Raw genomic sequence first — 15,242 nt, forward strand, 5'->3', positions numbered from 1 at the left:
ATGTTACCATATACAACCTTGAGATTCATTTTCTTGTAGGCATTCACAGTAAATACAAGGACAACAAAAGAATCAATGAAAGACTGCACCCAACAGGATGGGCAAATAATCAATGTGCGAAAGACAAAGAACTGTGCCAATACAAAGAAATGATGATAATAATAATAACAACCAAACAAACAATGCAACCAAAAACAAACGGAATCACACCTTGACACACCTTCTATATATGGACAATTTGAAATTACATGCACCTTCATCAGTAAAGCAATTTATTCAAGTGGTAGAGCTGTTTTCTAAAGATATAAACATGAACTTTGGACCAAGTATTCAGCTAGCAGAATACAAAGCAGAGCAGCATCATACAGTACAACTGATGGATGAACATGAAACATTTAAGTATCTGGGATATCAACAAGCAAAGAAAACAGATCATAGTGCGATAGAAGGAAAACTTTAGACAGAATTTACTTCAAGAAAATCTGCCAAACAGAGCTCAAAGGTAAAAATCTAACAAAGGCAATGAACACTTTGGCTATACCCATACTAACGTATTCTCTTGGCATAATATCTTGGTCTGAAACTGGCCTGGAAAATTACAAAGAAAAATAACACTATGCATGCTCAAACACACTTAGATTGACACTACCTCAGACAGGAGAAAGAGGAATAACAGACATAAAATATTTACACAACAGTCAGATAAAACTTTGAGGACATATTTTCATCAACAAAAACAGGATTGAGCACTCCACATGAGCATATGCAATTCTGATCAGAAGTACACACCACTAAACTTAAGTGAAAGCACAACACAAAAAATATAAAGAGATAATCATTGTAGAAAGAAAAGTTAACCAATGGGAGAGCATGACCCTCCATGGAAGACATTCCCACAATCTGAACAGACTTGACGTCAGCAAGGAAACGTCGAATTCCTGGCTCAGAGTTGGAGACCTCTTCCCAGAGACAGAAGAATTCCTTGTGGTAATAAAGGACCAAGTGGTTAACATAAAAATGATCAAAAATATATAATAAAAACACAACAAATTCAAGATGATAAAAGCAGAAAGTGCTTTGGGAAACCAGAAACAATCCAAAGCATTACGGAATCCTGCAGCAGTTTAACCCAACCAGATTACTTACACGGGCACAATGAACTGGTAAATATCATTCACCAAGATCTTCCTTTAAAATGCAAATTTATAAAAGACAATATACCTTAGCATAAATACAAGCCTGATCCAGTTTCAGAGTCAGAGTCCTACAAATTATATTACAACCAATCCATTATTACGGATAGGACAATCCATAATAACTGTCGGGATATAATGTTACAGGATAAAGAAGCAAGAACAACTTATTTAGTAGATTTACAGGTAGCCATTCCAAGCACATATAACATTCAGAATTCAATAAGTGACAAACACCAGAGCAATGCTGAATTAAAAGAGGAAATTGAGAGACAATGGAACATGAAAAGGGATTGTCTCGATAGTAATACCTACAATTGGTACTTTGCCAAAGGCACTGCACAATAGCTTTAAACATTAAGGTCTACACAGCAATACTTAGTAGATCTCCAGAAAGCCACAATACTAAACATCACTTGGACAGTCCACAAGTTCTTAGCAATTGAGAAATGAGTGTGCTTACCTATGGCCATACCTCAGGTTCTACCAGCTTGAGCTGAGAAAAAAATAAAAATAATAAATAAATAAGCAATAAACATCAAGAACATGAGATGGTGTCCCTGAAAGTGAGTTCACAGCTTGTCGAACAGTTCAGTGATGGGACAAGTGAAGTTGAATGAAGTTATTCCCTCTTGTTCTGGAGCCTGATGACTGAGGGGTACCAACTGTTCTTGAACCTGGTGGTTTACGTCCGGAGGCTCCCGAACAAACATTTTTGATGGCAACAGCAAGAAGACAGCATGGCCTTGATGGTGGGGACCTTGATGATGGTTACTGCTCCACATAGATGTGCTCAATGGTGGGGAGGAGTTTACCTGTAATGGACTGGGCTGTATCCACTACATTTTGTAGGATTTTATGTTCAAGGACATTGGTCTTTCCATACCAGGCCATGATGCAACCAATCAATATACTCTCTATCACACATCTATGGAAGTTTGTCAAGATTTTAGATGTTATGCTGAAGCTTCACAAACTCCTAAGAAAATAGAAATGCTGCTATGCTTTCTTTGTAATGACAATTACGTGCTGATCCCAGGACAGGTTCTCTGAAATGATAACAATGATGAGTTTAAAGTTCATCCTTCATCTGGGAGCACTGCAGCCATTCAAACTTCATACTTCTTACCGTCTCTCTCCACAGATGTGGCCAAATCTTTTTATTTCAATTTGTTGTATGTTTCTTTCTTGTCCCCAATTGTTGATTTTAAAAGTGGTTGTTACCTTTATAATTTTGGCCTGAATCTTATCACAAGCATTCCTTTTGTTCTCTTCACTCTTTCCTATCTCTACAATTTTAAACTTGCTTCCTTTCTCACCTTTTCCTGGTCTGATGAAGGCTTATTGACCTGGAAGAATGCTACCTGAGCTGCTAAGTGCTTCTAGCTTTTCCATTTATATCTGGATTTCCAGCATCTGTGTATTATCATCCAATTCAGTTTTGAATAGAATAGAACATTATTGTAATTGCTCAAGACAAAGGGATTGCGACGCTACTTCAGTCCATGTAAAACAAATATTTACAATTCACGCAGTACAGCTAATTTTTTTTTAAATCCCATATTTACATGCAACGAGTGACTTTGATAGTCCATAATACTCAAAGACCATTGTCAAGCTGGAGTGTAGCATTATACAGCTGCACAACAGCCTTCAGGAAGAAGCTGTATTTCAGTCTTACTGCCTTCACTAAGGTGATTTTGTATCTCCAAAACTGATGGCATAAGGATGCAATGTGTCTGGGATTGGATGGGTCTGTAACAATGTTCTGAGCGTGCTGTAGGCACCGAACTTTGTAGATTGTCTCCAGGTCTGGTCGTTGTCTCCCATTGATGTGTAGAGCTGTCCTTTGTTAAGTTTTGCAATGTTTAGTGCACATTCAAAAAGGGATCTGACAAATATATTTTCACAAAGGCCTGCAAAAGTCTTGGAGCAGAATTAGTATGGACAAATTAGTCACCCAGAAATATATTTGTTTGGAAAATGATGGCAAAATGACTATAGTTTTCATACATAGTCGGGGCAACGAAGGGATTATATGTGTCAGTATGTGAGTGTGAATGTGAGCATGAGCAATATAGAATTCTATCATCTCTCTCTCTCTCTCTCTCTTCCCCCCCCTTTGCTGTGCTATAGTTGAATTCACTCTCAATATTTCAGCTTTGCACCAAGCAGTCTAATTACAGCCACCATCTCACCAATGTTCAAAAGCTCCAAGCAATACAACGTTGGTTCATAATTTGCAGTGCTTATTGGGTTACTCAGTTTTCACAGTTTATGACAGGGGTTCCCAGTTGTTTTTATGCCAAGGACCCTGTGGACCCGAGGTTGGGAACCCCTGGTCTAAGAAAAAAAAGAGGCACATGAATGCTCCCCTCCCTCTTCATCTAGCAATTTCAGCCATTTATTTTTCTGCTCCTATTTGTGTCTTTCTGTGTTATTCACTTACCCTCCCTCTTTTTGCCAACTCCATCAAGCTTTAAACCTCTTCTGCCCTTCAACAAATCATGGTCCTTCCTTTTTTGTCCTTTGTCTCCCCCCCCCCTCCTTTTGCATTTTAAAATGTATTTACCTTTCTCCCCCATTATCACAAAATGAATCATTAATTTAGTTTCTCGCCCCACAGCTGCTGCTCGACCTGTTGGCTATTGCTCTTTTGCTGCTTGTTCAGAGGGTTTCCGCCTGCCGCAGCTGAACCCACCCCCTTTGTTTTTGTAGGTTTTGATGTACATGTGACGGATAAAGCTAATCCACTTTTCTCTTTTGAATATTTCTATAACTGTTCATTCACTTCAGTAGGGTACTTTATGATTGCAAGATATTCTAAAGCACTGGCTAGCAAACAAAGAAAATTGGGAAATCCAGTAACAGTTACTGATATACAAAATGTGCTCACATCAGGCTCCCATAAAAGCATTATGATAGCGACCAGGTAATCTTTTTTAATTAATTAATTTAATTTATTTAGAGATAAGGCACAGAATAGGCCCTTCTGGCTCTTCAAACTGCACCACCCAGCAACCCCCGATTTAACCCTAGCCAAATCATGGAACAATTTACAATGACCAATTAACCTACCAACAATATGTCTTTGGATCCCCCAGAGAAAACACATGCATTCCATGAGGACGACGTACAATCTCCTAACAAGAGATGCCAGGATTGAACTTCAAACTTTGAAGCCCCAAGCTGTAATATCGTCACGCTAACCATTATACTACAGTGGCAATCTTTTGAGGTGTTGGTCAAAGTTCAAAATTCAAAGTGAATTTATTATCAGAGTACATATATGTCACCACATACGGCATTGAGATTCTTTTTCTGCGGTCATACTTAACAAATCTACAGAATAGTAACCGTAAATTGTAAACATCAGGAACTGTAAACAAACTGTGCAAATGCAGATATAAATAAATAGCAATAAATAATGAGCATGAAATAACAACATAACAGACTCCTTAAATGAGTCTAGCAATTCCTTTTTGTTCAAGAGCCTGATGGTTGAGGGGTAGTAATTGTTCATGATCCTGGTGGTGAGAGTCCTGGGGCTCTTCTACCTTCTACCTGATGGCAGCAGTGAGAAAAGGGCATGGCCTCAGAGGTGGGGGTCTCTGATGTTGGATGCTCTTTTTCTACGGCAACATTTCATGTAGATGTGCTCAATGGTTGGAAGGGTTTTACCCGTGATGTACAGGGCTGAATTCACTGTCCTTTCTAGGATTTCCCGCTCAAAGACATTGCTGTTCCCAGACCAGGCCATAATGCAGCCAGTCAGCACACTTTCCACCACACATCTTTAGAAGTTTGCCAAGGTTCTCAATTATATTGCAAACTTCCGCAGACTCCTGAGGAAATAGAGGTGCTGTCGTGCTTTCTTTGCAATAATATTTATATGTTGGGTCCAGGACAGGACCTCTGAGATAGTGACACGCAGGAATTTAAATTTACTGTCCCTCTCCACCTCAGATCCTCCGATGATTACTGGCTCACGGACCTCTCGTTTCCCTCTCCTGAATTCTACAATCAGCTCCTTGGTCTTATTGAATTTGTGTGAGAGGTTAAGAGGAAGATATTAGCCAAATGCCAAGGAAATCATGCTATTTGATATGTTATCTTCACCTGGGATGGAAGATTCAGTCTTGCTTTAACCTCTCAGTTGGAAGATGACATCTGTGCTGTCTGAGTGCTGCACTATACAGTACTTGTTTGAGTGTCTGGAATGGCAGGCAAGCCACTATCTTCTGACTGAAAAAAAAAAGTTTGTTAACAACCCAAGTGCTGCTGGCTCGAACCAGGTATCAGCCTCAGGTTCAAACATGCATTATAACCTTGCCCCCCAGAAGTTATTTTACAGATAAAGCTAAGGATTGGATGGCTTGTCATATGAAGAGCGTTTGATGGCTTTGGTCCTGTGTTTACTAGAATTCAAAAGAATGAGAGGTGACCTATTAAATGGTGAAAGGCCTTGATAGAGTGAATGTGGAGAGGATGTTTCCTATGGTATGAGAGTCCAAGATCAGAGGACACAGCCTCAGAATAGAAGGATGTCCATTTAGAATGGAGATGTGGTGGAATTTGTTCAGGCAGAGATTGGTGAATCTGGAATTCTTTGCCACAGGCAGCTGTGAGGGCTAAGACTGTATGCAGATTTAAGGCAGAGGTTAATAGATTCTTGATTGGTCAGGGCATGAAGGGATACAGGGAGAAGGCAGGAGATTGGGGCTGAAAGGAACACTAGATCAGCCATGGTGGACTGGCAGAGCAGACTCGATGGGCCAAATGGCCTAATTCTGCTCCTATATCTTATGGTCTTGTGGTGTAAAGATTCCTGCTGCAATCTGTCCTACTGAAAAGGAAGCAGCCAAATCATAAAACAGAAACAAAAGCTATTTGATCATTAATGGTCCACCTTGATTTATTTAGCTTTCCTTTGGGGCACCACAAGGAGTGGCTTATTCAAACTGAGTCCTGATGAAGGGTCTTGGCCCAAAACATTGACATTTATTGATTTCCATTGATGCTGCCTGACCTGCTGAGTCCCTCTGGATTTCCAGCATCTGCACAATCGCTTGTGTTTACATATTCAAACTTCTTGCTGGTTTTTAATATTATTAGGATGCTCTGTGCTGAAGGGGATCTTGGAAAAATGAAATGCAGAATCTTGCTTAAAAACCATAGTCAACACAGGTAGTCAATCCTGACTTTAGATGCACTTTGTTCCTACGCGTTCATCTTAGGTGAAATAGGATCTTAAATCTTCATGTAATGGAATGGTACTTCAGCTTTCAATTCCTGCTGATAAAACCTTCCAGATATAACCTCGTCTTCATTTTTTTCTCCACAGTTTCACGGAATTTCTGGACCCTTTCCAACGAGTTATTCAGCCTGAAGAGATTTGGCTGTACAAGAATCCCATTGTGCAGTCAGATCACATACCTACTCGGATAATGTTTGTAAGTATAATACTTGATTTTTAACAGCAGACAATTGGAGTACCACCAAATTATAGTGATTCAAGCGTGATTGTTCTGCAAGGCGTCAAAATAATTTGGCCCCTATTAATAGCATAATAAATTACTTCCTTTTTCTGCTGTGGAAATGTTTTTTTTATTGAAATCTGCAGTATTGCCAATCAATACGCTTAACAGCAGAAGAGCCAAACCATATACAATAAAAAGTTTGACACAGACCTCAGAGACTGCAGGAGTAATTTCCAACTTTGTACTCTGGCATCCAGCATATCATATTCCACAGAGTGCGAAACTCAATTCTGCAATCAATAACTTAACCAGTTGGATGATCGTTTCAATGATATTTTCCCAATGATCATTAAATTTTCTTGGCAAAAAGGAGGACAAAGTCAAGAAGTGACCCAGAATAAATGGCAGTGATGCATTATTATCAATCTTTCATTAACAGAGAGATCCTCAAATTTCTATGGGTGTGACTGACTTCAGAATGATTTGTTAACCTGCAGGCAGCCCTGAAGTATTTTGCAGCCAGCAAATCTTTGAAATGCAGTCACTGTTGTGTTAGGGTAAAACAAGGAATTTGTACATGGCAAGCTCCCACAAACATCAATCTGAAAATCACAGGATAGATTAAGGTTTTAATGTTATTTTCTGAGGTAATACCTTCACCAGAGGGTCGCAAACATTTTTATGCCATGGACCCTAACTATTAACTGAAAGCTCTATGGAGACCAGGTTGGGAACCCCTGAACTACACGACTATTGGTGAGAAATTCTGCTGTTCTTCAAAATTGTGAGACTACATTTTTAAAGTCCAGTCCAAACGACAATGAGACCTTGGTTTGGCATTGCACCATAAATAGAAGTGCACCATTTTCTTAGTTCCCTGCTGATATAACAGCCTAGATATTAGTGCTCAGGTCTATGGGTATGAGATGGATACAAGGGTACTTCCAACTGAGTAATGGCTGACATAAAAAAATCACCAATCATCCATTTGTCTGATAAAAGACTTTTTCAGCTGTGTGGTCCTGCATTTTTACATATTTTCACCCTTTAAGCTAAACTGATTGTTTACCTATTGTGCCTTTCTTATAGAAAAAAGGTGCAACCAACCAGGCAAAAATCTTTGATAATCACTCTGATGTTCTGATATTAAGCAATGGATTTACTTCTCATATAAGTGCTACTTTACAAAAGCTGTGTAATAACAAAAAACATTTCAAGCAATCAAAATATGACTTCTTACTCTTTTTTCAATACTTATGGATTGTTATTTAAACAAATTTTGCCCAAAAATTCTATTATTATCTATAAAGTTTTCAAGCAATTAAAGTAAAATAGATCTTTCTCCTGCCATCCAGTCGATATTCCAGATTTAGAGTCATAGAGAAGTACAGCAGAAAAATAGGTCCTTCAACCCATCTAGTCCATGCCAAAACCATTTAAGCTGCCCACATCCATCGACCTGCACCAGGACCACAGCCTTCCATATCCCTACTATCCATGTACCTATCCAAACCACTCTTAAATGTTGAAATCAAGCTCTCATGCACCACTTGTGCTGGCAGCTCATTCCACATGCTCACGACCCTCTGAGTGAAGAAGTTACCCCTTATCTTTCTATCAGCCTAACTTGTGAAAACCCAGACCCCAATTTTAGACTACTTTCCCAATCTCTGGTCTTCTAGAATAACACATTTTCTGTCATTTGATTTAACGGTTAACACTTAGTTTTGTTTTGTTACCCTGCTACCTATCATCTGGTCATATTGAAGTTGTAGCTCTCACTTTGTCTCTGGTTTTACAGTTGTTTTGGACCTTGGGCTCACAGTCACAGGGATCTGTACTGAGATTAAATAAACCTGATTCGTGCTGTCACTGTTGACAGTTTTCAAAATTAAGACAAAGTAATTACTTTTGTCTGAGTGAATTTTGTAAGGGTGAAAGACACTGGACCATTTGATTCTTCCAAGAATGTGGTCTATTAAGAATACAATTAAATTCTAACTTCCACTGCAAATTGTGTAATCATCACTCTCCCAGCTCTGTCAGATTGCATGGCTTGGTTCTTCTGCAAATTATCTGTAACAGATAGAAAGAAAATCTTAATTTCCCACTCACTAAGTTCAAACAGTCAAAAAGAAAATGGACAATGTGTGCAGGATTGAAAACAATTACTTACCTTTTGAGCTCCCCCGTTGTACAACAGTCATGCAAGGTCAGATTGCTGGCCTTGCTTGCAGTTTTAGGGCACCTGAGCATTGATTTTGTAATTGTGTCACTGTGTATAAATGAGTATTAAATCCATCAGCAGAGGTTAAGTTAGATAATAGAATTCATGGCAACAGGACTTCTAAATACATGTCCAAATACAGATCTCCTTCCTTCAGACATTTCTTCTGTCCAACAAAAGTTATTCATTCTCTTTGAGTCACAGCTGCAAGTTCTGCTGCAATGCATTGTTCAGAAGCAAATTCATCTTGTTAATAGGAGACAGAGGGAATGGTTGAGGACAGCTTTCATGATAGTGCTGTGCCGTATGACTTGGGTGATCATGTCACACTTCTGGTCTTTACAAAATGGATGGCCCCAGCCATAATCAATACTCTTCAGAGATTGTCTTCTTGGTGTCGGTGGTCACATAACCAGGACTTGTGATATTGACCAGGTGCTACACCTTGCCCAAGGGTGACCTGCAGGCTATCAGGTGGAGGGAGTGCCTTACACCTCCTTAGATAGAGATATATCTGCTATATATATACACACACATAAATTCAAAGGATTCAAAGGTTCATTTATTATCAAAGTGTACAATTCTGCAATTCTTCCTCTCCAGAGAGCCACAAAACCAAGAAAAAAAAGAATAGATAGATAGATAGATAGATAGATAGATAGATACTTTATTCATCCCCATGGGGAAATTCAACATTTTTTCCAATGTCCCATACACTTGTTGTAGCAAAAACTCATTACATACAATACTTAACTCAGTAATAATATGATATGCATCTAAATCACTAACTCAAAAAGCATTAATAATAGCTTTTAAAAAAAAAAAAAAAAAAAAAAAAAAAGTTCTTAAGTCCTGGCAGTTGAATTGTAAAGCCTAATGGCATTGGGGAGTATTGACCTCTTCATCCTGTCTGAGGAGCATTGCATCGACAGTAACCTGTCGCTGAAACTGCTTCTCTGTCTCTGGATGGTGCTATGTAGAGGATGTTCAGGGTTTTCCATAATTGACCGTAGCCTACTCAGCGCCCTTCGCTCAGCTACCGATGTTAAACTCTCCAGTACTTTGCCCACGACAGAGCCCGCCTTCCTTATCAGCTTATTAAGACGTGAGGCGTCCTTCTTCTTAATGCTTCCTCCCCAACACGCCACCACAAAGAAGAGGGCGCTCTCAACAACTGACCTATAGAACATCATCAGCATCTCACTGCAGACATTGAATGACGCCAACCTTCTAAGGAAGTACAGTCGACTCTGTGCCTTCCTGCACAAGGCATCTGTGTTGGCAGTCCAGTCTAGCTTCTCGTCCAACTGTACTCCCAGATACTTGTAGGTCTTAACCTGCTCCACACATTCTCCATTAATGATCACTGGCTCCATATGAGGCCTAGATCTCCTAAAGTCCACCACCATCTCCTTGGTCTTGGTGACATTGAGACGCAGGTAGTTTGAGTTGCACCATATCACAAAGTCCTGTATCAGTTTCCTATACTCCTCCTCCTGTCCATTCCTGACACACCCCACTATGGCCGTGTCATCAGCGAACTTCTGCACATGGCAGGACTCCGAGTTATATTGGAAGTCAGATGTGTACAGGGTGAACAGGACCGGAGAGAGTACGGTTCCCTGTGGCGCTCCTGTGCTGCTGACCACTGTGTCAGACCTACAGTCTCCCAACCGCACATACTGAGGTCTATCTGTCAAGTAGTCCACTATCCAATCCACCATGTGAGAGTCTACTCCCATCTCCGTTAGTTTGTGCTTTAAGATCTTGGGCTGGATGGTGTTAAAGGCACTAGAGAAGTCAAGTGCCAACACTAACATCCCCTCCACACACAGACAAATCCCCCCCCCCCCCCCACACACACACACATGTCTTGGACCTCCAGGTAGTCCACAACAGGGGTGATTGATAAGTTCATGGCCTAGGGTAGAAGGAGATGAGTTATACAGCTCTCGTTACATGTACGTGCAGTTCAACTCTTTGAGTGAAAGTGCAGAAAGTTTGAAGTTAATAACTAACTTCTGGAGGTCCAAGATGCTGACTTCTACAAAGAAAGGATCCGTATGCTCCACGACCGCTGGACTAAGTGTATAAATGTAGGAAAAATAAATGTACTAAGTTTTCTAAAATTGACTCCTTCTACCTTAGGCCACAGACTTATCAATCACTCCTCGTAAGTCCATAGGTTGTAGGAACATTTCAAATATTGGGCAAGTGAAGTTGAGTGAAGTTATTGCCTTTGGTTCAAGAGCCTGATGGTTGAAGAGTAATAATTGTTCCTGAACCTGGCGTGTGAAACATGACACTGCTGTACCTTCTTCCTGATGATAGCAATGAGAAGAAAGCAGGTCCTGGGTATTGGGGGTCCTTGATGATGGATGCTGCTTTCCTGAGACAGTGTTTCATGTAGATGTGCTTAGTGGTTGGGAGGACTTTACCTGTGATGTAATGGGCTGTATCCACTTTTTTTTTGTAGGACTTTTCACTTAAGAGTATTGATGTTTCCATAGCAGGAGGTGATCCAGCTAATTAATATACCCCTCCACTGCAAATCTATAGAAGTTTGTCAAAGTTTTAGATGTCATTCCAAATCTCCGCAAACTCCTGAGGAAGTAGAGGCGCTGCTGTGCTTTCTTCTTAATTGTACTTAATGTGCTGGGCCCAAGGCAGGTCCTCTAAAACAATAACACTGAGGAATTTGAAGTAGCTGACCCTCTCCACCTCTGATATTCCAGTGAGTACTAGCTCATGGACCTCTGGTTTTCTTCCCCTGAAGTCTATAATCAGTTCCTTGGTCTTGCTGATATTATTGTTATGGCACCACTCAGCCAGATTTTCAATCTCCCTGCAACACTTCAGCAGGCCAGGTAGCATCTAGGAGAAGAGTACAGTCGATCTTTTGAGCCAAGACAGAGAGGAATTGCAGCCTGAGCTTTACAGATAGTTGCCTAAGCATGTTGCATTTCTTGAGAATCAATACTAAAATCGAGAATTTAATCTCAGTTTCTGTCAGTATCGGCTGATTCTATTGTAAGACCACAAACCTTCACGTTAACTATTGCCTCTCTGGCTGCTTGGCATGCTGGATATTTCCAGCTTTCTCTTTTATTTCAGATTTTCAGAAACTACATTTCCTTCTATAATCAATGTTACATTTTCCTTTGTTTTCTATCTCTACGGTTCTCATTCATCGCCTCTATTAACACTTCCTCCGTTCTGAACAGCTGCAATTAACGAGCCTTCACCTCCCCCTCTCAACAACACATTTGTATCATTCTCTATCACTTGGTTGCCACGTTTTTTCTTCATTCCCTCCTTTCTGAAACTGAAAATGTACTAATTTTCTAACTTTCTATCATTGTATTAATGATAACGGGTTGGTCATTAACCTGAGATGTTAACATTATTTCTTTCTCCACAGAGGCTGTCTCTCCTGTTGAGTATTTACAACATTTTGATGACACAAAATTTTGATGGCACATGGAAGGCTTTTTGCGTATCCCATCATTTTTATGTTTTCCTTTTGTATTTCCAACATCTGTAGTTTTGTTTAATGTTTTTCTATTAGCCATGAGCAGTTGGACATACCCATGACAACATTGTAACCGTTGATCACTAAGACTAAATCTTTTTAAATTTTTATTCCCTGAGTACATCTGGGTGATTTGATATTCGTATGCAATGCTGCACAGTGCAGATCCATCCAAAGGGCTGTCAACATGTTCCAAATTAAAATTCTGGTTCCCTTGATTGTTAAGCCCAATTTTGGAGATTTAAAAATAACTGAGCAGGCATGGATTCTGCATAACACCGAATGTAATTTCAAAACATTGTTGTCCCACTACTCTGTCACACAGGAGCATAAGATTTGACTGGTGTAGCCTGTAGTTGTTTTCTTCATCATAACTGAATGCTATTTTCATTCCAACAGCTACAATTGTCAATTTGTCTTCCACTGTGTAGGTATGAATCTATTTATTTTGTGCATTCAATACCTGAATAGTACAACCACTTAATTTAAGTGTAGAGTCTAATCTAATTACACCTTGAAAATCTTAACCTGCAGACAGTAGAGAGAATCAAAGAATTTCAAGCTATTAGGATGTCTATTATTTAATATTTCAAATAGGAACAGACATCGGCCACTTAACCTCTCAAACCTGCCTCCATTCATTGGTTCATTACGAGCCGTGTCAAATGACATCATCATTTTGTGCCATGATATATGACATGGACGATCATGATCTTTCCATGACCATGACTGCCCTTGGCAATTTTTTCTATAGAAGTGATTTGCCATTTTCCTCTTCCGGGCAGTGTCTTTACAAGACAGGTGACCCCACCCAGCCATTCTCAATACTCTTCTGAGATTGTCTGCCTGATGTCAGTGATCGCGTAACCAGGACTTGTGATCAGCACCAGCTGCTCATGTGACCATCCACCAGTTGCTCCCATGGCTTCACGTGACCCTAATCGGGGGTGGGGGGGGGGTGGGGGGGGGCTAAACAAGTGCTACTCTTTGCCCATGGGTGACCTGCAGACTAGCAGAGGGAAAGAGCGCCTTGCACCTCCTTTGGTAGAGACGTATCTCCAACCTGCCACCCAAAGTCAGCCCTACCATTGAAAATAACTATGGCTGATCTGTAATCTACCTTGACCTACCTGACTTTTCCAAAGACAAAATTAACAATTGATTTGACATCAGGTTATTTTTCTCTCATTTATAGGATGTGGACTTTGTTAATAAGGCTAGCCATTATTTCCTGACCCTAATTGCACCAGAAAATGTGATAGTAACCGGCCTTCTTGAACAGCGAGGTGCAGCCTTCGAGTGCAGTCATTCAGTGTTGTGCTCTCTATCCCGGTGGCAGGCATGCATTCAGCATGACTCCATGTCCTTCACCGCTTTAATACCCGTACATCCACACATTCCACTGGAATTCTACACAATCGTGCAAGAAGTCCACAATACCGCACCTACTCTACCATGTTTAGTTGTCATTAACCATCACAGGTGAAGGTCACCAACACCATGTAGATGGCACTCCAGACTGGAGAGACACCACCATTGGTCGATGACTGGAAGACAGAGTGGAGAGCAGGATGGAAGCTGAGGCAGGCACGTGGATGTGGGGCTCCTCTGAGACCCGATAAAGATCAGTCCTGATGAGTAGTCTCGGCCTGAAACATTGACTGTTTACTCTTTTGCACAGATGCTGCCTGGCCTGCTGAGTTCCTCCAGCATTTTCGTGTGTTGCTTATCTGAGATCGCTGGATTTGACATCATTGAATCTGAGCACTATCTCATTCTATCAGTACAGGTCTCTCTACCCACAAGACCTGTATCGACAGTCAACCACTCCCAACTAAAGGAGCAGATCACATTGATGCCACAGCCGGGAGCAACAAGAACATAGGACACATCATTGAGGTGCACTTAGACAAACAGATACCAAGAGACAAGAACTTATTCATTCTAGTTAGTCTACACCAACGTGTTCATCATAATACAACGCACCCTATCTATCAAACACTATCAGAATCAGAATCAGGTTTAATATCACCAGCGTATGTCATGAAATTTGTTAACTTTGGTGGCAGCAATACAATGCGATACATAATAATAGAGAAAAAACTGTGAATTTCAGGATGTGTGTGTGTGTGTGTGTGTGTGTGTGTGTGTGTGCGTGCGTGCGTGCGTGTGTGCGTGCGTGCGTGCGTGCGTGCGTGCGTGCGTGTGTGTAGTTAAATAAGTAGTGCAAAAAAAGTAGAAATAAAAAGGTAGTGAACTTGTGTTAGTGGGTTCAATTTCCATTCATAAATTGGATGGCAGAGGGGAAGAAGCTGTTCCTGAATCATTAAATGTGTGCCTTAAGGCTTCTGTACCTTCTTCTTGATGGTAGCAATGTGAAGAGGACATGTCCTGGGTGATGGGGGTTCTTAATGATGGATGACGCCTTTTTCAGGCAACTGAATCCACACATGAATGCAATCCAAGGTAAATGCATTTAATACAGACTCCATCACTGCACACATACTCAGATGCCACTCCAATGCAAATATCATAATGGACCATTAGTTAAGGGTATTTGTATCAGAGCAGACTTTCAGAGCCTAAGACCCCTACGTTGGGAGAATGCTTACCATAATGTGCAGTCAACATTAATAATCCAGAGCCACACTCAATCTTGCATAGTCATCGGTCATTTTACGAATCATTGAAAAATTACTTGTTGCAAACATACTTTGTCGTGGGAGCCGGTCCTGAATAACTTCCAACTTGAGCTCGACCCCCTGACCCAACAAATATTCTTATTGCACCTTTAAATATTCACAGACACC

The 15,242-nt window shown here is 40.5% G+C and overlaps 1 protein-coding gene across 4 annotated transcripts in view; it reads left to right on the forward strand.

Annotated features, from left to right (window-relative positions):
• Window positions 1-15,242, forward strand: part of plpp4 (phospholipid phosphatase 4) — a 353,247-nt gene that overhangs the window by 97,758 nt on the left and 240,247 nt on the right. For all 4 annotated transcript variants that reach the window (XM_073027697.1, XM_073027698.1, XM_073027699.1 and 1 more), the window contains one exon: window positions 6,538-6,646. In XM_073027697.1, coding sequence (XP_072883798.1) covers window positions 6,538-6,646 — 109 coding nt within the window. The remainder of the gene's footprint in view (window positions 1-6,537; window positions 6,647-15,242) is intronic.

The sequence above is a fragment of the Hemitrygon akajei genome, chromosome 23, assembly GCF_048418815.1.
Source record: "Hemitrygon akajei chromosome 23, sHemAka1.3, whole genome shotgun sequence".
Taxonomy (NCBI): Eukaryota; Metazoa; Chordata; class Chondrichthyes; order Myliobatiformes; family Dasyatidae; genus Hemitrygon; species Hemitrygon akajei.